The following is a 26008-nucleotide window of genomic DNA, read 5'->3' on the forward strand; positions in this document are numbered from 1 at the left end:
GGGCCGGGCCGCGCGGCCTCAGTTTCCCCGCCGTGCCGGGCCGGGCCGGGCCGGGCCGGGCCGGGCGGGGGCGTGGCCGGCAGAGCCGCGCGGGCGGCGGGCCGGGCGGCGGCGGGCGGAGCCGGGTTACCTGTGGAAGGAGACGGCGCGCTTCTCCCCCTTGCCCTGCCGGTTGGAGCAGTTCGCGGCCGCGCAGCAGATCACCATCTCGGGCCTCAGGCCGCCGCGCCGCCGCCAGGCTCCGGCCCTCGCCTCGCCGCGCCGCGAGCGGGACCGCCCCGAGGGGAGGGCGCGCGGCGACACGGCTGCGGGACGTGGGAGCCGGCCCCCGCGGCTCCCGTACGGCAAGATGGCGGCGCACGCCCCGCCGCCCCGCCGCCCGGCCGCCCGGCCGGGCCTCGGCTTCCCCGGGTTCCCCAATACCCGGCGGGGCGCAGCCCGCGGCTCGCGGCGTCGGGGGTGGGCGGGGGCGCTCTGGGCCGGCGGCCCCGTACGGCGGCATGGCGCGCCGGGCCGTCCGTACGGCAAGATGGCCGCGCCGGCGGCCCGGCCGAACGGCGGATTAACATGCCCCCCCCGGGACTCCGCCGCTCCTCCGCGTCTGCTTCCGCTACTCCCACGGGTCGCTGTCGGGGTCCTCGGAGCGCACGGTGCAGGCCGCCAGGGAGCCGAGCGCGCGGGCCCAGCCCCCGGCGTTGGGCCCCACCGTACGCCAAGATGGCGGACGTGCATTTCCTCTCGCACTTCCGGCCCCGCCCGCGCCCTCGCCCTCTAGGCCCGGATTGGCCCCGGCAGCGGCCCGTCGCGTCGCGCTGCGGAACCGTCGGAGCGACGCCGCTCTCAGTCGGCGGGCGGAGAGGGAAGATGGACGCAGGTGAGGGCCTCAGCGGACGCGGCGCGGCCCGCGGGCGACGCCCTCCTGGCCCCTCGGCCACCGGGGTCTCGCCCAGCGCGGCGTGGGTGCGGGATGGGCGCGGGGCCGCGGGGCGGGGCCGGCGCTGGCGCCGAGCGGGGCGGGGACGGCGTCTGTGGGAAGGCCGGCGCGGGTCTGACAGTCGGCTGTCTGCGTGTCTCGGCGCTTTTTCAGCCCCGCCCGCAGCGCCCGGGCGCCCGGCGACAGGCCCAAAGCCGGCGCGGACAAGCAGGGGCAGCGCGGTGTCCGAGACGGGCGGGAGGGGCGCCGGGCGGAGCTGGCTCCAGAACCGGGGGCCGCAGAGTGCCGTGCCTGCCCCCACCCCACGCCCCAAGCATTGAGGAGTGGAAGCTCTCTACCTCTTAGGAGGTTGCATTGGGAGGCTGGAGGCGAGAAGCATGCTCCCAACACTCACTGCACGCGCGTTTCAGGGACCAGTAGATCATGCAAGCTTCCTCTTCGTGGTTGAAGAGAGAAACTGAACTCATCTCGTCGTATCTTAACTTCTTGGGGTCGTGATGCCAAGTATGTGGCGGGTGGGAGGGCGTATGTGTACATGTGTGTCCGTGTACACGTGGGAATATGTGCACATGTGGCGTTCTGGCCTGTCTCGTCATGCTTCTGTTCCAGAGGGGACAATTCCTTAATTTTTGCTTGCAGACTATTTTGGGTCTTCGTTCAGTAGGCTTAAAGTGTTCTGACACGGGCTCTCTCGTGCCAGGGTAGTTGTAGTCCTTTCATTCCTTGTGGGGAGTGATTGGCCTCAGCACCCCCCTCTCCCCCACCGCCACCTGGTTTAATTCCACCTGTCATTCTGGGTGGCTTTGTTTGCCTTTTCTTTCTTCTCTTGGTGGGCAACTTAAATTTACCGAAATCTCAGTTTGGAAGCTGGAATGCGGACGTGTATGGCCAGTGTTTCAATGACTTGTGGCATCTGGCTGGAGCAAACAGTAGTCCTAACTCCCAAAGAAGCACGTTAACCAGATTATTTTTTGTGAAGTTTGTTTAAAAAAGAGAAACCAGAGAGGGTGTTTTACTGTTTGCTGGGGAAATGGGGTGGAGAAAGGAATAGAACTGTTTATCCACTTTCTTTGAGGTTATCGCTGCTCGGATATTTTAGACTTTGTAGGAGAGACTTGGGTAAGGTGGAAAAACACATTCAGTGTTGGTCATGTTACCTTGAACGTGAAAATCATCATGTGAAAGTTGAAGGGTATTTCAAAGTAGAAAAAAGTGTTTGTATTTGAAGGCTGCTGTTGATGCTGATAAAAATACGTATGATCTTTGGAGGCTGTGGTGGAGAATTTTTTTTCTGACACGATGCTGCACATCTTTTTAGGGGTGATTAATGGTGCAGCCTCCTCTGATCCCTGGACTCCTTACAAAGCCTGCCTTTCTTGACCAAGTCTTACGCAGTTTCTCGTTGTTTTTATAGTGATCCATTCAATAAACTGCATTTGTTATTGAATGAGAGGTTTGTCTTGGGCATTGTTCTAGACCCTGGGGCTAGAGAAGTGAACAAAATAGACAAAACCATGTGGCTCATGTGGGAGAGTGATGTGGGCCAAGCAAGAGGGAGTTAGAATTATAGCCAGGATGGCCAGGGAAAAAAATCTCACTGCAGACAGAGGTAAGTTTTGACCAAGACCCAAAGGCAGTGCAGGAGGAAGGGCAAGTGGGCCAGTGTGGCCAGGATGCAGCAGGTGGGGGTGAGAGAAGTAGAAGCTGAAGGCTGAGAGACAAATTTGGCCCAGTCATGGGGCCTGGTTGGGTCATAGTGAGGACTGGGGCGTTTATTCTAAATGAGTTGGTGAGTCTTTGGAAGGTTTTGAGTAGAGAAATAATATGACTGGGCGGATGTTTACCGGACTGGTTCTGGCTGCTCTGTCCAGGATATACAGCATGTCCTGCAGAGGGGCAAGGGCAGAAACAAGGAGACCAGTTAGGAGGCTGTTGCTAAGCCAATGAAAGGCCGTGGAAGCTTGGCTCAGGGTGGAGAGAGGAGGTTGACTTCTGGATGTATTTGAGGGTTGAGACATCAGGACTGTGTACAGACTGGAAGTGATGGGGGTGGTGGGAGGCATGGAGAGGGAGAACTTGAAGATGGTGCTGAGGTTTATGGCCTGAACTGAGAATGTCTTGTGGGGAAGACTTTGGGGGTCTTAGTGGGGGAGCTCTTGGTTTTGTATGTGCTGACTGTTGTTAGACATCTTTGTTATGATGTCCAGGGAGGCTCTGGGTCCACGGGCCTGGAGCTCAGGGCGTAGGCCTGGACTCGAGGTCGAAGTGTGTGGGAAGCTGCTTTGGATGAGTCACTGAGGGTCTGAGAGGAGGAAGAAAGAGAAGGGGCCTGGGAGGGGCACCCAGGGCTGCTGGCTGGCATGGAGAGGTCCAGAAGGTAGCAGGCGGACTACAGGCTGGTTGTGTTCTCCACCAAGCCCCCAGCACTGTGTGTGAGAACACATTCAGGGCTCAAGGAGTGGTGGGTGCCTGCAGTTAAATGGCTGTGCTGTCTGTCCCTTGAGGACAGAGCCCGTATCTTGAGCTTGCATCTCCAGGGCTTCAGTTGTGTCTAGCATGTGGTTGGTAATCAAGGAAGCAGAACTTGAATTAATGGCAACTTACACGTTCCTGCACTATAAGGACTTCAGTTTAGAGAGTTTGTTAGTGTGTAAGGTGTCAGTGGTAAGAAGGGGCTGCTGACCCTTGCAGGGCAGAGGGGCTCAGTGTGGTGTTCTGTCCAGTGTGCTCTCGAGCGCAGTATTTTCTAGGTCTCTGGTGTAGCTGACGTTCTGGGTGCTTTTCCTTCCTTTTCATTCAAAACTGAACTACCAACATCTTCATGAAAACTATTTGGGATTTTAAAAAGTAACTACTTGCAAACCTGTTACTCTAAACATAAACATTTTCCTTTTTTTTTTTTTTTTTTTTTAAGATTTTATTTATTTACCTGACGGAGAGAGCGAGCGCACAAGCAGGGGTGCGGCAGGGAGTGGGAGAAGCAGACTCCCTGCTGAGCAGGGAGCTCAGTGTGGGACTTGATCCCGGGACGCTGGGATCATGACCTGAGCCGTGGACTGAGCCACCCAGGAGTCCCTAAACATAAACATTTTCTAAAGGAAAGGGAGAACTCTTCTTTTGATTTTATTTGTAAAGCATAATCTCTCAGAAGCTATAGATGTTTGGGGGAAATATCTTTGAAAAGTGATGCTTTATGTAAAAAAAAAAAGGTAGTGGTGTGTGTTTTTGTGGTTCTCCCTGGTTAAATTATAGTGTGATTGGTACTAAGTGGAGACAAATTGGTTACCTTCATTGAGCACAATTCCCTATTTTTCTGCCAGATTAATAATATTAAAACATTTGTTTCTAATGGAATTACCATACTATTAAAGGGCTTTCTGCTTCCTCTTCCGGGTGTGGTCAGAGACATCTCGGAGCAAAATGTGGAAAATCAAGTGTCTGGAACCCAAGTGACCAAATGAGGGAGAGTGCCTCTGAAAGAGCCTCATTCTTAACTGGGTGACACCTGTCAGTCTTGCTTGTCCTGTGTGTCCTCTTAGTGGAAGTTAAAACCATTTCCTGGAGTCTGGAGATTGGCATTCTTTTCGAGATTTGACCCCTTTTCACTCAGGAGGTATGTGAACTGCTTCACATATGATGTTGCATGTGGTGATGATGAAATTATTCTGAGGCCTAATTAATTTGGGGTGACCCTCTGTGGGAAGGATGCAGATCAAGCCCCTGTGAAGCTGGTCAGTCTGAGCAGAGAGCTGGAGGTCAGCCGGCACCTCCTCTGTGTTGGCCGATCTGTGCCGATGTTACTGATTGTGAACTTAAGTTTTAAAATAGAAAAGTACTAGCTTTTCTACTGAGCTGTTTTCTGAACGGGCGCTCTGTGATGTTTTTTGTTCTACAGAAGTATTAATGTGTGTTTTGACTAAGTTAATACCAACGATAAAAGTGGTGTTGTGTAGGGGGCAAGGGAGATTTAGTTTCGTCTTACAGATAACAAGGCTTGAAATAATATGAAAAGGAGGAAGAGAAGGTGCTGCACACGGGGCTGGAACTTGGCCCGGGCCTTGCGTTCCTGCCCCAGGGGGCAGAGCCAGCAGCTGTGTCCCGCCTCGTGGCCCAGGGACCAGGGCCGTGCGTCCTACAGCTGGCAAGTGGGCTCTCTGTCTCCAAAAAACAAGTCTTCGTAGAGATGAGAAAGTTGAACGTCAGGAATGAACGGTATTTTCGAGAGTACCATCGGAGAGTGAGGTCCGGAAGGTCCGGGAGCTTGGTGGTCTGGTGGAGGCAGCCTGCGCTAAGTGAGCATGCCTCTGTCTGGGGGAGCCGTGAGGGCGCCTGGGCTGTGACATTTATTCCAGGTGTCGGTGTCCTCTGCTGCAGGCGGGACGGGGCAGAGCCGCCGAAGGTCAGTCAAGACTCTGCTGGCTATACGGGGACGAGAAGCCCTTCGCTTGCTTTCCTGGTTGGAAGTGCTGCGGGTCCGTGGGACTCTGTGCTCATTTTCCAGGGCGGAAGCCTCAGGATGTTGAACTAGCCTGTGAAGTGTCTCGGATGGCTGGCTTCTACTCCCTAAACCCCAGTCTTGTGAGGAAAGCTTGTTGCTTACATTCCGCTTTAGTGAGGTAGATCACGTATTTGGGTGAGTCTCCTGTGTGTGTTGCACTGAGTGCCACACCTGTTACAGCACGTGGAGACTGGCCTTCATTGCACACTGGGCATCACCAACTTACCCGTCCCAGTGACTCCCAGGGGACCCGCCCCAAAACGTGCTTCCTGTTGCCCAGCATGTGGCAAAGCTTTCCACGTTTCCTCACATGGTCCCTGAGGGAAACACAGCTGTTTCCATCTTACCAGTGAGAAAACTGAGGCACAGTAAGGTCACCACCATGTGAGGGTCAGACTTCGGGCTGCCCACAGCGGGGACTGTGTTCAGCAGGCATGGTGGACACACGCTGCATGTGCAGTGTCCCCCAGGACCGACAGGAACACGGTCCCTGTCTGAGGAAGCTGCCATGCCACGGGGGAGCTGTGTCTGCAGCCAGTTCCAGAGGCTCATGTGACCTGCATCCAACAGGAGCAGGATTCGGGGGGAGCGGCTCGCACGCACAGTCAGCTGGAGGGGCAGAGGCAGGAGGAGCAGTGACGTGAGGGGCATGGGGGACACAGGGGCGTGGAGCACTCCTTAGGGAGCCTGCAGATGATAAATTTGCACCCTCACTTCGAGGCTCCTGCTCATCTGGCAAGAGCTGGGGTCACGTTCTGGTAGTTCATTCCCCTCGGGTATGTCTGTCTCCTTGCTTGGTTTTGGCTGAAGCAGAAAAGAATCTGAGGCCACACAACCCATAATTTGGTTAGCTATCTTAGGAAATTGGGTGATAAAGTGTTAAGTTAATAGAACATCTCTTACTTCTTTCCCTCTGAAGTTGGCTTGGCTGCCTATAAAGTTTGCTAGTAAACCTAAGAAGTACGCCTGTTTCGCATTTTGCCACCTCAGTGATGAAAACCTCTCTACTTCAAAGGTGCCGCAGCTTTGATACGGGGCTGTGGTCCTTTGACGGTGCCGCGCCCCTCTGGCGCCAAGCGCACACGAGATGCTCGCCCACGGCACTCAGTAGCCCTTCAGGATTGTCAGCCATCTCTGCATCGTTGGTTTACGGCTGTGGTCTTCAGAGGGTCCTGGGCATCAGTAGGGCAGGAGGACAGTTAACGTCCTGCAGTGCAGTCGAGTGGTTTGCATCCTTTCTCCTTGAGAGTCAATGCTTGGGTTTGAATCTACGTATCAGTTGAAGCCCGGGGTTCCTAACAATAGAGAAGTAACAAACACCATGTGCAGCGCCTCGAGAAGGTGGAACTTGAACTCACTCCAGCGTAGCTTTGATAATCACCTGCAGAAAAGAGGGGGAGTCAACCTGGACTCTGTAAGCGTAGAGCAGCTTGGTTGGCGTTGTGGAAGCACCGGCAAGTCGGACACATTGAGCAGAGCCCCTGCAGGAAGCCCCGCGGGTGAGGGCCCCTGTGCCCGCCATCGTGCTCAGGCGCTCCGGGAAGCACAGCTTGTTCTGGAAGCACTGGGACAGCCCTGACGCTGTCAGGTTTCCGGCGGAAAGAAAAAAAGGCGGAGCTGGGTCTGGGTTCCTGACAGCTGGAGAATTCTTGAAGTAGCGGACGCAGGGTCTTCGGGTGCTGTGGATTTCCCTGTTCACGGAGCATTGTTTTCCCAACCCTGGGCCTGGGAATTAGCTGCGCATCCAGTTTAGCCTTTTGGGTGTAGTAAAGTCATGTGCCCTTGAGCCCGCAGTTCTGCGTCCTCGGTATTAATGACACTGGCTGACTTGGTGTCCTTCTGTCTGCCAGCTTGTGTGTGCGCACCTCATGGGAAGGGGTTCACGGACACTTTGCAGCTGCGCTGTGAGGGCATCCTATTATTTCCCCCCATTTCATGAGTAAGGAAATTTTTACACCGAGGGGTCAAGGGGCCCAAAGAACCTACAGCCTGGGAGTGCTTGAGCTAGGGTTTGAACCTCCACTGCCAGGCGCCGGAGCCAGCAGTGGACCCCCAACATCGCCAAGGGATTGTGCACAGCACAGAGGGACATGCAGGGATGCTCCGCAGGATATGTTAGGAGCATCTTGACAGGGTGCGGGAGTTACCGGTGGCCTGGACGGGGTACTGTGAGACTGTCACACGCTTGCTAGAGCTCTAGGTCTGTGTGGACTATCACCGTTGAGAGACTAGAGACGAGGAAATCATAGGTGTGGCACGCTTTCCTTTACGGATCTACGCAGAGACTTCTGGAAGGAGATTCCTTGCTGGGTGTGAAGCTGCAGAAGATTTTTTTTGATAATATTTTTGTAGTCTTTGGTTTTTTAAAAATTAATACGTCATTGTTACCAAAAGGTGGGGCTGTTGTCAAAAAGTAAATTCAGATGTGGGAGAAGCGATTATAATAGATTTTCCAAAGTTATCTGGGCAATTGCAGGTGAAGAGTACGAGTGACTAGGTACCATTGAGGCTTGGGAGGCAGCAGATGAGAACTGTGTGTTTTGGGTTCTGTGAGGAGCAGCTGAAGAGTCGGGGGACCCGGGATACACTGCCCTTTGCCTCGCGGGTGTCGGTCTGTGCTCTGCTGAATCTGGGAACTGTGTATAGAGGGTTTCCTCAGCTGGCTTCCGAGGACAGAGGGGGACACTGGGCCTCTCTAGTTTCTTAACCGAAGCAACACAGAATAAAATGGCGCTCAGGTCTGTTAGCTGCATACACAGCGATCTTCTTAGGAGGTGGGAGCTGGTGGCCGCGCTCTTCTGGGAGCATCTTGAAGTGAAAACAGCTGCAAGAGCCTCAGGGAGTTTTGCAGAAGGGTCTGTCTATTCATGGGGATTTGTGTCCCACCCAGGAATAGTACCTGCCCTTCCACGGCTGGTCGTCATCATCCCTGAGCTTGTGTTTCTTGCCCGTGAAGTACCTGCCTTCTCCTCGGCCTCTAGACACCTGCTCCTGGGGGACACTGGCTCTACCGTCTACTCGGTGTGTGGCCTCGCTTACATACTGAGATGCAAGGGTTACTTTTGTCCTGTCGGTTTAAGGCTAAAACCAGTACTGAGGTCAGGTACTTCCTTGCCCCGGGCCTGGTGCTGTCGGCCTCACCCTCGTGTCTGCCGGAAGGCGAGGCTCAGGAGCTGCTGCCCTGTTGCTTGCGGTTGCTTTGTCTGTGGTGGTTGTCACAGCCCTGACGAGACACAGGATCACACAGAGCTCTTCACACGGAAACGCTAGAAATCATCTTTCATATTGTTTTATGAAATTATAAAAATGGGATCAATGTGTGTTTGGTTTCAATAGCTACTCTGACCTACGACACTCTTCGATTTGCTGAGTTTGAAGATTTCCCGGAGACCTCAGAGCCTGTGTGGATACTGGGTAGAAAATACAGCATCTTCACAGGTATTCGCCGCCTCAGAGCCTGCTGTGCTCTCAGGGCTCAGGCTGTGAAAAGCACGTTGTGGTGATAATAGTTATTTGCTAACTTTCTGTAACATATGATCTACGAAGTTAAGGCTGTGTGTGTTTTCTTCTTTTAAACAATCCCTAGAAAAGGATGAGATCTTGTCCGATGTGGCGTCCAGACTTTGGTTTACATACAGGAAAAACTTCCCAGCCATTGGTAAGTACGCCGTCGGTTACTACACGTGGTGTAGATACAGGCTTTATAAGGAGGGCAACTTGGGTGTAGAGTGTTGACGTTGGTGTGCTGGGTACTTGTCACTGCATCTCAGACCTCACAGCAACCCTAGTGACGTAAGCCGGCTGAGGTCTCGCGCCTAGCGTGGTGAAGTTAGGGTCCAAACTCGGGACTCCTGACTCTCCCGAGGGCAGGGATTTTCCAACTGCTGGTCCTGGTTTCTTACTGGGATCTAAAATCAGGATAATGAGTTATAAGCAGCATTTAAAAGTATAGAGCAGAATGGAGTGTGAAGTCGTGTGTTTCCACAGTGAGGCAGCATATGGCTTCAGGAGGCTCCAGTTTGTACGTCAGAAGGGTGTCCTGGGTCACGGTTGTCACGGTGTGCTTCGGACTGTGGGCCCAGGATGTTTGGAGGCCGTTGCCCTGTGTCCATCACCTTTTCTCTCGTGTCCCGCACTTAGTTGTGGGGAGAGCTGAAAGGCAAGGTGGATGGGCCATGTCTTCGCATAGCACTAATGTACGCCCCATTCAGAGTGGCTCTTCATCGTCGTGACCCTGGAGGTGGGCATGGAGGGGCCCCAGCTCTTGGCCTTGCCTTTGCTGGTTGGAGAACCTGAGACCAGAGGGTCGGCAACAGGAGGCTACGGCTCCCGGGTGGCAGGTCTCTGTCAGGCCCCTCACCAAGATGCAGTCGCCTGTGTTCTCTGGAAGTGAGCTGGATGCGGTACAGCCACAGGGCTTGACATTCAGGAGCGCCGCGGGGTGGGGAGACGAGGCCAGTGCCACCACAGGCCACCTAATGATGGGATTTGTCTGCTATGCCCCGGGATGTCGTTTATGCCAGCCGTGCTCTGCTCAGCCCTGAGGACGGGGCAGGCCCGGGCAGTGGGGGTGTGCTGGGCAGTGCTGGGGGACTACCACTCTCCTGCAGGTCTCTGTCTGGACTCACAGAGTAAGGACAGGCTGAGAGGAGCCTTGTACTGTTTGGTCAAGTCGCTGAGGAGGACGGTGCCTGCCACTACCAGCATGGTCTTTCCTTCCCTAGCCACGGAGAGATGACTAGTTTGTACGGGAGTTGTTGCTGCGCATCCCGAGCACTGCGCTTTGTCTACCCGCCCCCCTGCCCCACCCCACTGTGCCCCTCGAGGCTTTGTGGGAGGGGCTGCCCTAGGCTCCGAGGTGATGCTGCGGGGAAACGGTGGAGCCAGCCGGGGCTGCGGCTCGCTGGGCTGGCCCTGGCGTCTCGGCTCCGCCGCCGCTTCATGCTTCTCGCCTTGCCGGTACTTAGGATGGCCGGGGCTTCTGTCATGCTGGGGCCTGTCTCGGAGTGCACGCGGAGCTGTGGTGCCCAGGGTCGGCATCCTTTTGTGCCCTGGCAGTGGGTGTGATGTGGAGGGGCCCCGGGGCAAGTGTGCTTTAAGTGCTGAGGGTGGTTGCTGACCGCCCCTGGGTTATATTCCTGCCCTCCCGCATGCACGACCCACTCTCCTGGCAACTGCATCTTTGCCCTTCCGGTGCTTGGAGAGAGGTCCTCCTTATTTGACTTGGAGTTTCCTCATTATTCATGAGACTTAGTGTCTTTTCATATGTTTTCCAGACATTCTTAATTCTCTGTGACTGATTTGTTCACATATTTTGCCCGTTTCGAGGGGTTTGCAGGACGTATCATTGCCCAGTAAATGTGCCCTTGGCATGACCAGGTTCTAAATGGCCTGTCACCTGAGATGGAGCTGACGCGGTATAGGGCTGCCCCAAGTGTGCTAGGGCCAAGGCCTCCTGCCAGTGGACTCCTGACCTGCTGGGCCATCTGACGGCGAGCCCTCTCTCTTTGTCCGCCATGACAGGGGGCACTGGCCCCACCTCGGACACGGGCTGGGGCTGCATGCTGCGGTGCGGACAGATGATCTTTGCCCAGGCCCTGGTGTGCCGCCATTTAGGCCGAGGTAAGTCACGGCACCGGGGACGACAGCATTTTTAGGAAGCAAACAGGACTGTGGGGTTAGGTTACCCAAAGCACACAGACTAGGATTCAGGGTTTTCTTGAGTGGTGACCCACTGGTATTCGTTGATTTGAAAAAGTGACTTTAAAGAATATTGATGAATGTTTGTCTTTTAGAAATTATCTTTACGTCACTGAAACCGTTTTCTGTTCTTTATGGATTTGTTTTGGTGGGTTAGCATATGTGCATTTGGAATCCTGGAGAATTTGGCTTTTAACTTTGGAAAGGTTCAAGAAAGGGTATCACCTTGGCTTGAGTGTTTCATAAACGTAAAGGCTTCTTTCTCCTCTTTTGGTAAAACTGATCTTGTGCATCTCTCCAATAGATTGGAGGTGGACACAGCGGAAGAGGCAGCCGGATAGCTACTTCAATGTCCTCAACGCGTTCATCGACAGAAAGGACAGTTACTACTCCATTCACCAGATAGGTGGGAGATTGCCGAGTGAGCCAGTCCCCGCGGCTTAGAGCAGGCCGAGTCGTTGGGTTCCCCCTGAGCGCTTCTCTGGTATCGGGTGTGTGAGGCGTGAGGCTGTAGGTCCCTCTGGCCCGGGGCCGCCCGGGGCTGCTGTCATGGGCCAGGGCAGCTTGGACCCGGGGCCTTGCTGTGGCGCAGGGGGCCGTGTGGCCACAGTGGTGTGCGGGCTGCTCGTCGCAGCAGCTGTTTTCTGGTGGGATGCCATCTCCAGGGGTCATCCCTCTCTGCGCCCATCACTAAGTCTAAATGCTCCTTTGTTTTGAGCGTCTCATTCTCACCTACAGAAGGAAGTAAGGGTATAGCTTTGAGTCCTTTGATTTACTCCATCCTGCTCCTTCTTGAAGGGCTAGGGCCCTGACTCGTAGTGAGGGACAAACCTTGAGGCAGCCTCTCTCCCTCTTAGTCTGTCAGGAGCTCCTGCTGGAGGCAGGGGTGGGTGTGCCTGTCCAGGCTTCCTGTGGAGTGTTCCCACTACCACGTGCTGCTGTCAGGACGGGCCTCTTCTGGGGGACGGGCGGGGCGGGAGGGGGTCTCACATCACTAATCCCATCTGTTTCCTGCAGCACAAATGGGAGTTGGCGAGGGCAAGTCCATCGGCCAGTGGTACGGGCCCAACACCGTTGCCCAGGTGCTCAAGTATGTGCCAAGCCCCATGCCTCCCATTTCCTCGGGGTAGCGTGAGCATGACCTGTGGGTTCAAACTCTCCTGAGTTTTGGTTGCGGAAGGAGATGAGGGACCTTTTACTCTTCCCCTCACGGCCCTCCTGAGAGTCCTCAGAGGCGGCCACACCCAGTGCGCTCCTGTGTGGAACTTATGTTTCCTGATGGATGAGTGTCTTCAGATGGCACCCACTGGGTGGGGCCCCTGTGTGTCTGCCACGTGGACCCGTCCACCAGGGTGCTTTTCTGGTGGTCTGGGAGGTGGAAACTGCTGTGGAGTGACAGCAGTGTGAGTGCCATGGGCCTCTGCCTCTGCGCTGACCCCGCTGCTCCCTGCCTGGGACCCTTGCCCCCCACATCCAGATTCGTGCATCTGTTGCCTGCTCCCTGTCGCCCAGGCTCCTTGCTTGGGGTGTCTGTACCCGCCCTTCTCCCCGCCTCATCCCCCAGCCCGCTTCTCCTTGTTGCAGTGAAGGGCTGCCCTCTCCATCTGGCTGCTCTTGGCAGGTTCTTTGGGATCCTCCACCCACCTTCTGGCTGATCCCCAAGCCTGCCCACTGTCTCTCTGTCCTCTCACCCAGCCCCCCCATTTACTCTACCGAGCCCCTACCACCTGCCCCTTAGAACCCTGGGTCTAGCCCCGCACGCATTGAAAGCAGGCTTTCTGCATGGTCCATCTCCCTGCGAGGTCAGTGTGTGGTCAGTCCATGTGCGGCCTGCGTGAGTCGTCCGTGTGGCCTATGTGTATGGTCTGTTTGCGTGCCTGCGTGTGGGGTCTGCCAGCGTGGTCTGCGTGCGGGTTCTCACTGTCCCCACTTCTGCTCTGAAGCAGCTCCTTTGAGGTTGCTGTCCATCTAGTCCCATCCCAGTGCCCAGTTTCGGTCTTCCGTTTACTCAGTTGTCCAGCAGGTGGCTCTTGATGCAGGTGTTCTCTCTTGGAAACCCTGGGCCACAGTCATGCCCTCTGGTCCCTGTTGATGGTCGATGGCTCCATTGTGGGGCTCCCTCCCCCCTCAGTGAGCACTGCGGGGCTGGCTTGGCCTTTGGCGGCTTCTCTTTTCTGCCAGCACCAGTGTGAACTGGGTCTGCATGGCACAGCTCCCAGCGTCACACCCCCAGTGCTGATTTGTGCCCAGACCCCAGACTCAGGTCCAGATACTTCCTCAGCAGCACCCCTTAGATGTCTGAGGGGCATGTCAGCCTAACAGCCAAAACCCAAAGCTGACCCTTCTCCCCATCCTCGGCCTGTTCCTTCTACAGGGAATGCTGTCCTTCCAGGAACTCAGGCCAGAAACTGGGGTTGTGCTAGATGCCTTTTCTCAACACACCCCTTCCAGACGCATCCAGACTAACCTTTGCTCGTTGCCTCCCTGTCCTAACCCCGGTCCAAGCCCCATCTTCTGCCTCCTCGTTGGTCTTCCCTTTTTTTGACATCCTCAAGTCTCTTTTTTTGTTGTTCATTTGAGAGACAGAGAGAGAGCATGAGCAGGGGGAGGGGCAGAGGGAGAAGCAGGCTCCCCACTGAGCAGGGAGCCTGACGTGGGGCTCGATCCCAGGACCCTGGGATCGTGACCTGAGCCGAAGGGAGACGCTTAACCATCTGAGCCACCCAGGTGCCCCCCTCAAGACTCTTTTAAAATACGGACAGGCATTGGGGCACCTGGGTGGCTCCGTCAGTTAAGCATCCGGCCCTTGATTTTGGCTCAGGTCATGATCTCAGGGTCGTGGGGTCGAACCCCCCCACCAGCATCGGGCCCCGTGCTCAGTGGGGTGTCTGCTGGAGGTTCTTTCACCACTGCCGCACTTGTGCACACACTCTCTAAAGTACATCAGTGAGTTCTTTTAAAGATCATTTGAGAGAGAGAGAGTGTGTACAGGCGGGGGGTGGGGGGGCAGTGTGCAGAGGAAGTGAGAGAAGCAGGCTTCCCACTGAGTGTGGAGCGCAACGTGGGGCTTAGTTCCAGGAACCTGAGATCATGACCTGAGCCAAAGCCAGGCACTTAACTGACTGAGCCACCCAGGTGCCCCTAAGTCAGTACATCTTAAAAAAATAAGTAAGTAAAAATAAAATGGCAGTAGGTGTCATCTTCGTAAAATACGTGTCGGCCGTCTGCCCCTTCTCTACTGGAACCGTCCTGGGGGTCCCAGCCGACTCCAGGGAAAGCTGCAGGTGGGGGCCCGGCTCTGCCTACCTTCCCGGGCCTGTCTCCACTGCGTGCCCCGCACCCACTCTCAGCACGCTGCGCCTCGTGCCCCTCGCACACACCCACCCCGGGGCCTCTGCACCTGCACCAGCCTTCCCCCAGCATCAAGGCCTCCTGCACCTGCACTGGTCGTGCCCGCAGTTACTGCTCTGTTCTCCATCGTGCTCACTACCCACAGTTACTTCTCTTTTGCCTGCCTCGTGTCTGGAATGTCCGCGTCTTGGGGGGGCTGCTTTGTCTCGTGTGTCAGTGGGTTTCAGCCCCATACCTGGCCCTCTGCAGGTGAGAGAGAGGCAGCCAGTGGAGTGTTGCACGTGTTCCTCCGGCCGCCACTTTGGCCTTCCCGTGGGGAGGGGCTTTGTGTGGTTGCCCTGATGCCCCGCACCCTCCACGTGTGTCCCCAGACGGACCAGGTTCTCCCACTAGACCTTTGGTTGTAGTTCGCTTATCTTTCAGAGGCTCAGGGCTTTGTGGTTGTTAAGCCACAGATTCTCTGTGGGGACTCAAACTGCTTGTCAGTGCATCACTTTTGGGGTGAGGTGGAGCAGAGTGTGAAGGTACCATGGGGAGTGGGGGTGCTGGGCCTTCCTGAGTTGGGAGAACCTGTGGTGTATCTGAGACAGGGTCTGTGCTCCCTTTCCCAGGACAGAACGCCCCATGGGCAGGGCTTCTGTGCAGGCACCCTGTCCACATGTGGCAGCTGGGGGTAATGGAAGGAGCAGTGGGCCCAGGTGGGAAGAAGCAGGCCGCAGCCTCAGCTTTATTCCTGTCTGGGGCCCTGAATGTCTCAGCTGTGATTTTTCTCATCTGTAAAAACTGCTGGAGCATTCGTTGCTCTTTCCTTTGCTTGCCCCGCGGAAGTGAAATGTCTTTGAATTGTGAAGACTTACTGGTGTGTCCTCCCCCTTTCTGTTAGGAAACTGGCTGTCTTCGACACCTGGAGCGCCTTGGCAGTCCACATAGCAATGGACAACACGGTGGTGATGGAGGACATCAGTAAGTGAACGAGAGTGCAGGGGTTGTAGCTGGTGGGACTCAGGGAGCGGCTCCCTGGCCCACGGGCAGGCCTCGACTGGCATGCAGGTTGGGGATCCCTCGTCCGCGTCCAGTATACAACAGGCTAAGGGGAAGGGCCCGGACTCTCCGCAGAGCTGGGCTACATCATACCCCGACTTGCTCTGTGTCCTCGTTGCAAGAACTTGCTCAGGTGTACTGGGTCAGCCCTTCTTGGGCATCGTGCTCTTCGAGGACAGGCAAGAACAGCTTTCTCGCCAAGGTGTAACAGGAAAGGGGAGCATAGCTCTGTTCCTCTTTCTGGAAGGATCCACTGGAAACCTGAAGGAGTCCAGGCATGCTGACGTTTTAGTCCAGGAGGAAAATGATGGCTGGGTTTGGCAAATGGCCTCTAGTGAGTGAGTTTTGAATTTGGAGTTTACATCCCGTTACACAACCAAGCTGACAAAACTCTATTTAATGTCTTAGGTTTTTGCTTAGGAACACCTTTTCCCCAAAGAATTTGCCAGAGCTCCCTCCACTCCAGTTTTATTGAAGTTCCACATATTTGCTGCTGCCTTGCTTTGAATTTTACCTAAGAGCAAGCCCTTTGAGCGTGCTCATCTGGGGTTTGCCTGGACGGTCGGAGGTGGGCCTCGTGTCATGACTGCAGGCATGGACACCACGGCGGTGTTGCTCCTCGCTGCTGCCCGGCCCTTCGCTTCTTCAGCCTGGGGACTGTGACCTCGCAGAGTTGGGGGAGCCAGCCAGCCCTCCCTGCCCGCTGACCCTGTCCCCTGACCCTTTGCCCCTAAGAGCTGACAAACTAGGGACTTGCATGCAAGGACGGGTGTTTTTCCCTTCTGCCTTCTGCTCACGTTTTATTTCTTGAAATTTTTGCGAAACATGGGAAACTGGAAACATACAGAGAATGGGGGAGAAAACCACTTGGAAACCGTTCCTACTGACGTGGAGATGCCGCTCCCCCCAGTGTTTGTCGTTCTGAGCAGCCCTTGCACATTGCCAGAGCACGTCTTCTGTCGGGGATGTAGCAGCCTTCCTGCTGTCTGGCTGCTCATTTCCCAGTACATATCCGTTTCCCTTTTCCCCCAGTGCTGGGGAAACCACCTCCCTCAGGGTCGACCCAGTCACCCGCCCAGCCTGCCCTCCGAGGCTGGTTCACCGGTGCGGTGCCAGGAGGGAGTGAGGGACAGGCTGCTTTCCAGAGCCTGCATTCCTGGGGAGGGTGAGGGCGGCGGGGAGGTGCTGGTTGGGGCCTGGAGGAGACTCGGCCGTGTGCCGGATTTAACAGGCTCCCAGGTGGGGTGTGTGTGGCCGCCCAGCCATGATCAGGGCCCTGGGGTTCTCCCCTCCTGAGTCAGAAGTGATGCATGCTCTTCATGGGGACAGCTTAGGAAGAATAGCATCAATACACCACGAGCAAGGACGCTGGGACCAAAAATAGTGCCTGGGGTCCTGTGCACAGTTTAGTGAGGTGAGTGGTAGATGGTGGGGAGTCTGAATGGCTGTGCTAACTGCTTTTGGCTTTAGGGGCCCCAGGGGGCTAGAGGGGACACCAAGGCCTCAGGCAAGGCAGGCAAAGAGCCACTTTTGTAGTCGCGGCTGCCGGAGGTCGCAGGTGTGGGAAAGAAAGCACCAGTTCATCAGTGCGAATGGAGAACCCATACTGGCCAAGCCGGGGCTGTCCGGGTCTCCCGAGTGGCTCCCCGGCAAAAGCACCGGCCTTCCGCCTTCCCTGTCCATTTCGGGGGAGAGTGCTCTGCGGGGGAGCCTTGCTGGCGGAGATGTGCCGCCCTCCTTGGGGCACCAGCCGGGACCCCAGAGCAGCCTCCGCCAGGGCTTGCCCTGGATGAATTTGGAGCTTTGTGAGACACTGGAAGGCACTGAATCTGGGGAGGACTCACAGGTCGAAGAAGACAGCGAGACAGTGCCCACAAAGGCACACCACAGAAAGACCCTGGTGGCAGAAATAAAGCAGAGGTGCCTGTGGTTGGAACTTCCAGGAGGTGAGGATGGGGTGACCACGAAGGAACGGGCAGCCAGCCTCCCTGTGCCCGAGCTGGCGTTTTCACAGCTGAGCACCTCCCAGTTTTTTAACCAGGGGTTCTTCAAATACGCGTGTTCCTAGTGACACTTCCAAACTGCAGAGACGGACCCTTGGAAGCGTCCGGAGGAAGGTGGTGGTGGTGAGAAGCTGCCGTTGAAGAGAGGCAGTCCGCTGGCCCGGCTGTCTGGTCTTCCTGCCGCAGCAGGTGCTGGTGGGGCCAGGGCAGTGTGCTGAGGAGGTGGCAGGCCGTGTGGGGCTCTTGTCACGGATGGGCTCGGAGAGAGCTCACGCATGGTGGGGATGTGAAGGGAGCATGAGCAAGGGACCCGTGGGTGCCTGGATGCTTGCCATGTCACAGGCCACATGCAACCTCGTGAGTCCCCACAGTGCCGCGTGACAGGCCCTGCTTCTGTCATTTCTTGAGCCGAGCCATGTGAGGGTCTGTGCTGGTGAGAAAGATGCAGTCAGCAAGTAGTCCCCCCACCCCCATTCTTTATTTTCCAACTATGCATTTTGAGAAATTCCAGTCCCGTGTTCATGCAGCTGTCCTCCTCCCTCCTGCATCCCCAGTTGTCGGCCGTCAGCTCACCTGCTTTCCTGCTGCCCGGCCGCCCTGGCCCTCCCTGGCCCGCTCCGGCCTGTGGTCGAGGGGCCGGGGTTGTATGTGGTTGCCACGCCTGTGCAGTCTCCTCTGATCTGGAAAGTTCTCCTTCTTGGTTTATTTTCCTGCTTTATCATGGCACGTTTTGAAGAACCCAGGCCAGTTTGGTGCAGTGCCCCCCACTCAACGTATGTGCGTCGTCAGGATTAGATCAGGGGAAACCTCTTGTCAGTACCTGGTGGCTGTGTCCTCAGCCCCACAGCCGGAGGCCCGTCAGTAACACTTCCTCGGGTCACCTGCTCGGGCCGTGTCCCTGCTTCCCTGTGATTAATGGGGATCCGGGGGTGATACTGAATGCGTGTCGAGGATTTTTGCCTGGAATGGTGGCTTCTGTAACCATCCTTCCCTTTGGGTTTACCAGCTGGCAAGGTGGCTGGCCCACCTTGTCCTTTCTCTGTCCCCGGCGAGGGATCAGCAGTTTCTCCGAGGAGCCCTGGTTCCGTTTAGCAGGGAAAGGTGTTCAGAAACCACGGTCTGGGCGCCTGCTGGGCTGGGGCCCCTGGAGCGTCCCTGTCCCCACCACCAGCCTCCTCGGTAGCACACCGACGGAGGATTAGCAGTGCGCTTAGAAGAAACAAGTTGTCTCCACGTTGAGGGAGGAGCAAGGCTGTTTCCCGATGGTGTCCTTGGAGTGGGGCCAGTGCGCGTGCCCACCAGCATGCCCACCAGCGTGGCGGCTGCCCGGGATGCACGGCGCTGTTCGCTTTGTTTCACTTGAGAGTTCATTTCACAGCAACAGTTTTAAATTGGACATGCGTAGAAAATTATTCTTTTTTTTCTCTGTGGGCGGCAGGACTTACTTTCCAGGTTCAGATTGTGTTGAGCACTTGACTTTTTTATACTCGTTTCCTATGACTAATTATGTACTTGTTGCTTGGGGTAAGCTTCTGTCTGCTGCTGTTCAGCCTTTGAAAGCACGTCTCTGTTTCTCAGGAAGGTTGTGCAGGGGCAGCCTTCCGTGTGCGGGGGCCGCCGCGCTCCCCGCGGACTCCAGCCGGCATTGTAACGGCTTCCCTGCGGGAGCTGAGCTCACCAATAGGCCGGCACCGTGGAGACCCCTGGTGCTTCTCATCCCCCTGCGCCTGGGGCTCACGGACATCAACGAGGCCTACGTGGAGACCCTGAAGGTGGGTCTTCTCGCCGACCAGCAGCGGGGAGAGATGCTGCTGCTTGTTGTCGCCGTGTCAGCCCCTTCTGCCCTCTGGCCCCTGTGGACTCCTGGCCCCCACCTGCTCGCCTCCGGGCAGCCCTGACCGCCTCTCCTGTGGGCCTCTGCGCTCACCCTGCAGTCTCTGCTCTTCCTGACTAAGCTCTTGGGGACCACGTCTTCCCGCTCTCCTTCCTGTCACCCTGTCGGGCCCTGGGGTCAGCTTCCCGCAGCACACAGACTCATGGTTGGGTGGCCTGCTCAGCCGCCCCGCCTTCCCCTCTGTCCTGCAGCGCTGCTTCATGATGCCCCAGTCCCTGGGAGTGATCGGAGGGAAGCCCAACAGTGCCCACTACTTCATCGGCTATGTTGGTGAGTGGTGGTTCTGCAGGCATGTGAGGTCAGCTGGAAGCTGAGGGAGAGGGAGTCCTCTGCATAGCAGCCTAAACATCCTTAGGGTGTTGGCTTGACCCAGGGTGTCCAGTTAAAAAGGAGCATGCTCCCGTGAGGGGTCAGTGTCCCCACCTGGCTGGTGCCGGCCTCCTGTGGACCCTCTTCTCCTCAGCAGTCGGGTTCCCACCCCAACCTGGCATGTCCAGCTAAGTGGATTTCTGTGTGGCACGTCTGAGTGGGACCCCAGTCTGCTCCCTGTCGTCTTACCCAGGTGAAGAGCTCATCTACCTGGACCCTCACACGACACAGCCAGCGGTGGAGTTCACCGACAGCTGCTTCATCCCAGACGAGAGCTTCCACTGCCAGCACCCGCCGAGCAGGATGAGCATCGGGGAACTCGACCCGTCCATTGCTGTGGTGCGTCCCCCACTGCGTCCTGCCTCCTCCTCTGACCACGTGAGCTAGTGGGCAGGTGTTCTGAGTCCGTCTGTGCTCAGTCCTGCTGTTCTGGAATGGAAGGGAAGGGTCTCCGAGTTTTAGGAATTTTTTTTTCAGTGTTTTGGAGTAGGTCTCACGTTCACGTGGTTTCGAGTGCACAGAGCACAAAAGGGTTAGCAATGTCTGTTAGCTCCTTACACCCCCCAGGGGCCCTCAGCCCATGTGGCCCTCATGGCCCTCACAGCGAGCAGCCCCCTTGAACATAGCAGCAGTCTGCCCCACTTCCTGCTCTGCACCACCTTTTTGGGGTTTGGGGTTTGACTTTCAGTTTTTTGACTTCAGGGATCTGGGAGATGATTGCTAAGAATGAGCTTCCTTGCTCTGATTACAAGGTGGAATTTTGGGCCGTGATTTACGTAAACCTATGTATTCTCAAAATGCATTTGATGGGGGCAGGGGGGTCAGAAACATCTGGAAGGAATGGTGTCCCTCAGGGAGCAATTAACTGAGTCACAGACGACAAGGTAGATCCCGGTCCTGAAACAGACCTCTCTGGACGCGCAGTCTGTGGGTCTTGTTGTGTCCTGAGGTTGGTGGCCGGGGAAGCCGCCCGAGGGTGGCAGGGCATGGCCAGAGTTGGAGGGTTGAGCCCCCGTCCAGCAAGCGCGAGGCACGCTGTGGCAGTAAGCGCATCTCCGTAGGGGACTGGGGCTGGTGTAGACGCAGAGCAGCCTGGACCGCAGTGCCGTACGCAGCGGGCCCGCGGACACGGGGAGGGGAGGTGTGACCCCGTCCTCACCTGAGAAAGGGGGCTGTGCGCGGGCTCCTCAGGAGAAGCCAGCTTCCCGTCTTCCAGCGGAACGTTGCCCGTGTCCTGCCAGAGCCCGGGGCAGTGTGGATGGTCTTCGCAGCGAGAGCGGGCGCCCGTTCCGTGACCATCCCTGTAGTCCTGGCGGTGCCTGGAGCATCTAGTAACGTGTCCAGGCGTCGGAGCTTCGTGGGGGTGGCTCTGGGAGCGCGCCGTCGCCACCGACTCTCCACGGGACCCAGGGCTCCCTGCGGCTAGGGGCCACCGGGTGGGGGGCCATTAACCCGCACGTGGCCTCCGTGGCCTGGTCGGCCAGGGCAGAGGGCGGAGGGTCGAGCCTTGAACCCAGCCCCCGGAGGCAGGCGGAGACCCTGGCCTCTCTCCAGGCCACCGTGCGCTGGGCGCGGCACCGGAGCGCGGCCTGTTTGTGTGCCTTGCCGCGTGCGGCTCATGGTCACTTCTGTTATAGGGCTTCTTCTGTAAGACCGAGGACGACTTTGATGACTGGTGCCGACAAGTCAGGCAGGTGGGTGGTGGGTCCCCGCGCTTGGGGTGGGGGCTGGGGGAGGGCCGTCTCGGGGTCTCCAGCTTGGGGTCCCGCCTTCCTCGGCACCCTGCGCGCAGCTTGCGGCATGGCTTGTGGCATTGACCTCGTCGTGCGCAGGGAACACAGGCGCAGACCTTGCTCGTGAGCCTTTGGGGGGCTTGGGTTTGTCAGGGTCGTGGCCATGACCTTGAGTGGAGGCAGCACGCGGAGGTGCCCCCAGGGCGGCTGCTTTGCCGCTCTCCGGGTGAGCAGTCGCAGGGGCCTGACGATGCGTGGACCTGGCAGAGGCCCGAGAGCCTATCGTATGGAGGCTGCCTCCCCTTCCTCCTGCGCGGTTCCCCCCGCGGGCAGTGCTGATCTCTGGGCGGGGGCGCTAGGCTGTGTCTCATGGCTGCGTCGGCCGACAGGTGTCGCTGCTCGGGGGCGCCCTGCCCATGTTTGAGCTGGTGGAGCAACAACCTTCGCACCTGGCCTGTCCTGATGTCCTGAACCTGTCCTTAGGTGAGTCTGGTGGCCACAGGGCCTCGTCTCGTCTCGGGTCGGGGCACGGCTGTTCCGCGTGTTCTGTCCTATCTCTCTGCTTCCCTCAGGCTCTGTGCCAATTGCTTCTGACCTTTAAGATTTGTATGAGCCCAGGGGCGCCTGGGTGGCTCAGTTGTTGGGCGTCTGCCTTCGGCTCAGGTCGTGATTCCAGGGTCCTGGGATCGAGCCCCGCACCGGGCTCCCTGCTCCGCGGGAAGCCTGCTTCTCCCTCTCCCACTCCCCCTGCTTGGGTTCCCTCTCTCGCTGTGCCTCTCTCTGTCAAATAAATAAATAAAATCTTAAAAAAAAAAAAAAAAAAAAATCGTATGAGCCCAGGCGGTGACCCCTTGGTGGTGTGTGTGTGGGACCGGGGTGCTGCCGGACAGCCTGTGCGGGGCCCCGAGTGGGCAGCGCCACAGTCTGCTGCCTTGTCCTTCACCTCGTGCGCCATAACCTGGCCCCCGAGCACGGAGCCGAGTGTGCTCCTCCTGTGGCCGCCTTGGCCCCTGCGAGCCAGGACGTGCTAGGCTCTCCACAACAGCCCAGGGTCTCTGCGAGGTCCGGCACAGGAGCCAGCCCTGGGATGGCAGGCCACAGGTGGGCTCCGTGTCCTGCTGCTCAGTGGCTCTAGGCCCAGGGCCTCCTCCCTCGCTCAGGCCCTCAGTTTCCCTGAAGTGAGTCAACGTGTGGCACACACAGAACCGGGACTCAGCAGGAAGGCGTGAGCACATGCAGTTCATGCATCCATCTGTCTCTGGGACGATGATGAGGCCCGTGTCCCTGTCCCTCCGAGAAGATCATGGAGGATGGTGACTGAGCCACTGTCTTGACAGAAACCAGAAGGGAGTCAGGGTGCCGCATTGGAGACTCGGGACAGACGTCCCCTCAGTCCCCAGACGGTACAGGGGGTGCCACCCCCTCTTGGGACGGGAAGCCCTGCCCTCCCAGCCCCTGCCCCTTCCCTCTGGGCTCCTCCGAGAAGCGTGTTCTCTATTCAGACGCGCCTGTGGGATTCTCTTCCCCGCCCTCCCCTCGCCCGTTGAAGCTCCCGGCCTGCTGACACCCACAGCCCGGGAGGCCGATGCCCCAGCGGGCTGGTCCTGGTGTCCCGCCTCTTGCTGTCCCGAGGGCCAGATGCAGGGTGTGGGGGGCGGTCCCCACAGCCGGACACCCCGCACCGGGCGTCTGGTGAGGTGGGGTCTTGTTTCTTCTAGATTCTTCTGATGCAGAGCGCCTGGAAAGATTCTTTGATTCAGAAGATGAAGACTTTGAAATCTTGTCTCTCTGAAAATCCTGGAGTTGGGGGACGGTATCCACTGGCCCTCCCTGGGGGCACCTTCGAGAGCCCGGCCCTGCTTCGGGGTGCTTGGTGCCGCCGCATTTCATCCATCCAGCCTGCCCGTCCGCTGAATGCCCGAGCCCCGTGCCGCCTCCGCCCGCAGACGGAGGACTGCCCTGTCCCGGAGGCCTTCCTGCGAGCCCCGGGGCTGCGCAGGCCTGGAGGGCTCGTCGGGCTCCCGGGCACAAAGGAGGAGCCGCCTGCGGGAAGCCCCGCGCAGCCCGTCAGGAGCTCCTGAGAGCAGAGCCTTCCACACTTCCCAGAGCTCTCCCTGCGACACTGCCAGCCCTGCACCCGCCTCTGCCCTGCTTCCTCCTGGGCGCTCGGTTCTGGGTTTACTTGTTCGAAGCTACAAGGACATGCATTTCTGTGGGGCGTGTCCCGAGTCCGTCTTCTCCGACGACTTGCGGGGCGGGGGTGGGCGTGTGCGGAGTGCCGCCTGCGGACTCGGCCTGGGCCCTGCCCTCCACGGCCTCCGCCCGGCGTGCTTGTCAAGGGCTACCTCAGTGGGGGATCAGACTGAAAGAATTCCGGCAAGGTTTGTCCTTGCTTTGGGGAGCAAAGTAGTGAAGTGGTGGGCATGGTGGAAATCCAAAGATGTCACCGAGCGTGCGTGTGACTCGCTGGGACAGGGACATGCCTGCTCTCCCGGAGCCGCAGGTAGAGCCCGAGTGGGATGCGCCTTTCTCACGCCTCCTTTGTGGGCCCCACATGCTGCCGCTCTCTTGTCTTGCCAGCTTCCCCTGGGTCGGGGGTCTGTGGCCTTCAGGCCTGGGGGGAGGGGGCACGGCACGCTGCCATCCAGAGCCTTCCTCCCGGTCACCAAGGCTTTAGGTGGTTTGGGGCCAGAGGGTAAAGCCCACAGCTTGACGCGTGAGCCCGGCGCCCCCGTCCCTCTGTGTACCAGTCAGAGACGTTTCCAGACCCTTGTCAGCACTAACGTCAGCACCTGCGGCCTTTAGCCCATGTACTCGGGGCCCAAACTGCGCCACTCCCACCCGGGTTTGCCGTCCGTCCTGGAAGACTGGCTTCTGTCCCACCGGAAGCGTGAAGGGGCTCTGGGGGGCTCGGGTGGAGACGATGGCCTCTCCCAGAGCGCCTCCACTCGCAGCCGCCTCCAAGTCCTTGCTTGGGCGGGCGGGGCTGGAGCACGCGTGTGCCCCGGGCCTGCTCGTCCTGCTGGCCCACGTGTTGCCCACATAAGCGATTTTCTTTTTTCCCTTCTGTTCCCTGCACCCCGTCTGTGAGGTCGAATTGGGGGAGCAGGGAAGGTTGGCTGGTGTCCACTCCTCCAGCGCTGCACTTCTCTGAACGAACAAATGTGCCGCCGCGCTGGGGGCGGGGTGGGGGGGGGCTGTCGGCAGCCCCTGCAGCTGGTACAAACTGGGGACGTGGGCGACGGCCTGACCCACGGGGAGCTTTGTTTCATGTGTTTTGAAAAAGGCTTACTGAAGAGAATGTTGTTCATTCTTTGTAGTGTAGTTTGCAATTCTTAATGGCAAATAACAGTTTCAGTAGAAAACACTTGGTTGTCTGTGTCTTGATTTCTCCTCACGTTCTAGGTGGATGTGGGAAGACGGAGCAGGAACGTTGCCTAGGCTCCTGCTGCCACGGAGGGGGGTGCTCTGGGGTGGGGTCTGGCGGGCGGCTGTGGCCCGCTCATCGCCCCAGACCCGTCCCGCGTCCCACCCAGCCTGCAAGTGGGGATGCTGTCCTCGGCCTCGTGGTCCCAGAAGTGAAAACCACAAGGGAACCTGCTTTTGGGAGAACGCACAGTAGCTCCTTCAACAAGAAGCTTTGTAGAAAGCGTCCCCAGCGCGGTGTTAGCCTTAGTTTGCTTCATGAAAGCAGCGTCCCTCCAGGTGGGCTAAGACTGCTAGCTGTGGGCAGGCGCACGCAGGACATGGGCAAGGCCGTGGTGGGACGGTCGGCGGTGCCCCTCACCCTCCGGCGCTGCTGCGAGGGGCCCAGGGCAGACAAGTGGGAAGCACTGAGCTGATCCCCAGCTGAGGAAGTCCACCTGCATCATGGCCTCTAGAAAATGCCCGCAGGACCTTCTTGTGTTGGAACCGTCCTCCACACCCCGCAGCTTCAAGCCAGAGCCTTCCTGCCAGGATCCCGGAGGCCAGGGCTCCAAGTCAAGGCCTCTACGGGGCCGTTTCCTCCTGGAGACTCCAGGGGACAAGGTTTACCTCTCTTCCCCCCCTTTTGGAAGCTGCCCGCGTTCCCTGGGTGCATGGCCCTCCTTCCACCTTGAGTGCCCTCTGACCCATCCTGCTGCCCCCCCGTGTCCCCTGACTTGGGCTCCTGCCTCCCTGCCAGAGACCCTGTGGCTGCGTCTTGGGCCTCCCCGGACGAGGCGGGATGGCCTCTCCTCTCCACCTTGCTGTGCAGGTGCCCTGTCCCCAGGCTCCAGGAGGACCGCGTGTCCATCTTCGGGGACCATCACTCTGCCCACGCCCGTGCAAAAGCCACTGGAGCCGGGGGCTCTGGACCGTGTCACAGCCCGTAACCCTCCCCGCCCACCCCCTGCCCCCATTGGCCGGCCTGCCAGATGTCTCAAGACACATGCTGTATTTCCTGAAGAAAGTTTAAGTGTTGGACCGTTTCTGCCCCCGTCCCAGCCCCCCTGCCCCCCACGC

At 57.9% G+C, this 26008-nt stretch overlaps 2 protein-coding genes across 6 annotated transcripts in view; one reads left to right on the forward strand and one right to left on the reverse strand.

The window, feature by feature from the left end:
* The window catches only part of THAP4 (THAP domain containing 4), a 44029-nt gene extending 43297 nt beyond the window's left edge, over nt 1-732 (reverse strand). For all 3 annotated transcript variants that reach the window (XR_010410381.1, XM_045867556.3, XM_064587418.1), the window contains exon 1: nt 131-732. Coding sequence is in view for 2 of the 3 variants with exons in the window: in XM_045867556.3 (XP_045723512.2) it covers nt 131-732 (602 nt within the window). In the remaining variant the exon portion in view is untranslated. The remainder of the gene's footprint in view (nt 1-130) is intronic.
* ATG4B (autophagy related 4B cysteine peptidase) lies at nt 718-24890 on the forward strand. Of its 3 annotated transcripts, none has more exons than XM_045867559.2 (13): nt 718-874; nt 8769-8870; nt 9019-9090; nt 10956-11054; nt 11437-11538; nt 12150-12222; nt 15367-15446; nt 19106-19299; nt 19613-19691; nt 19984-20129; nt 21428-21484; nt 21913-22006; nt 23242-24890. In XM_045867559.2, the coding sequence occupies exons 1-13, from the start codon at nt 718-720 to the stop codon at nt 23313-23315; spliced, it is 1329 nt and encodes a 442-aa protein (XP_045723515.1). In that variant the 3' UTR covers nt 23316-24890. The 3 variants fall into 3 exon arrangements, with proteins under 3 accessions (XP_045723515.1, XP_064443489.1, XP_045723514.1); XM_045867558.3 differs by lacking the exon at nt 718-874 and adding an exon at nt 1152-1438; XM_064587419.1 differs by lacking the exons at nt 8769-8870; nt 9019-9090.
* Nucleotides 24891-26008: the final 1118 nt, after the last annotated feature.

This window comes from Mirounga angustirostris, unplaced genomic scaffold (genome assembly GCF_029215605.1).
Source record: "Mirounga angustirostris isolate CCGP_5_RB_7025 unplaced genomic scaffold, mMirAng1.0.hap1 SCAF_3, whole genome shotgun sequence".
Taxonomy (NCBI): Eukaryota; Metazoa; Chordata; class Mammalia; order Carnivora; family Phocidae; genus Mirounga; species Mirounga angustirostris.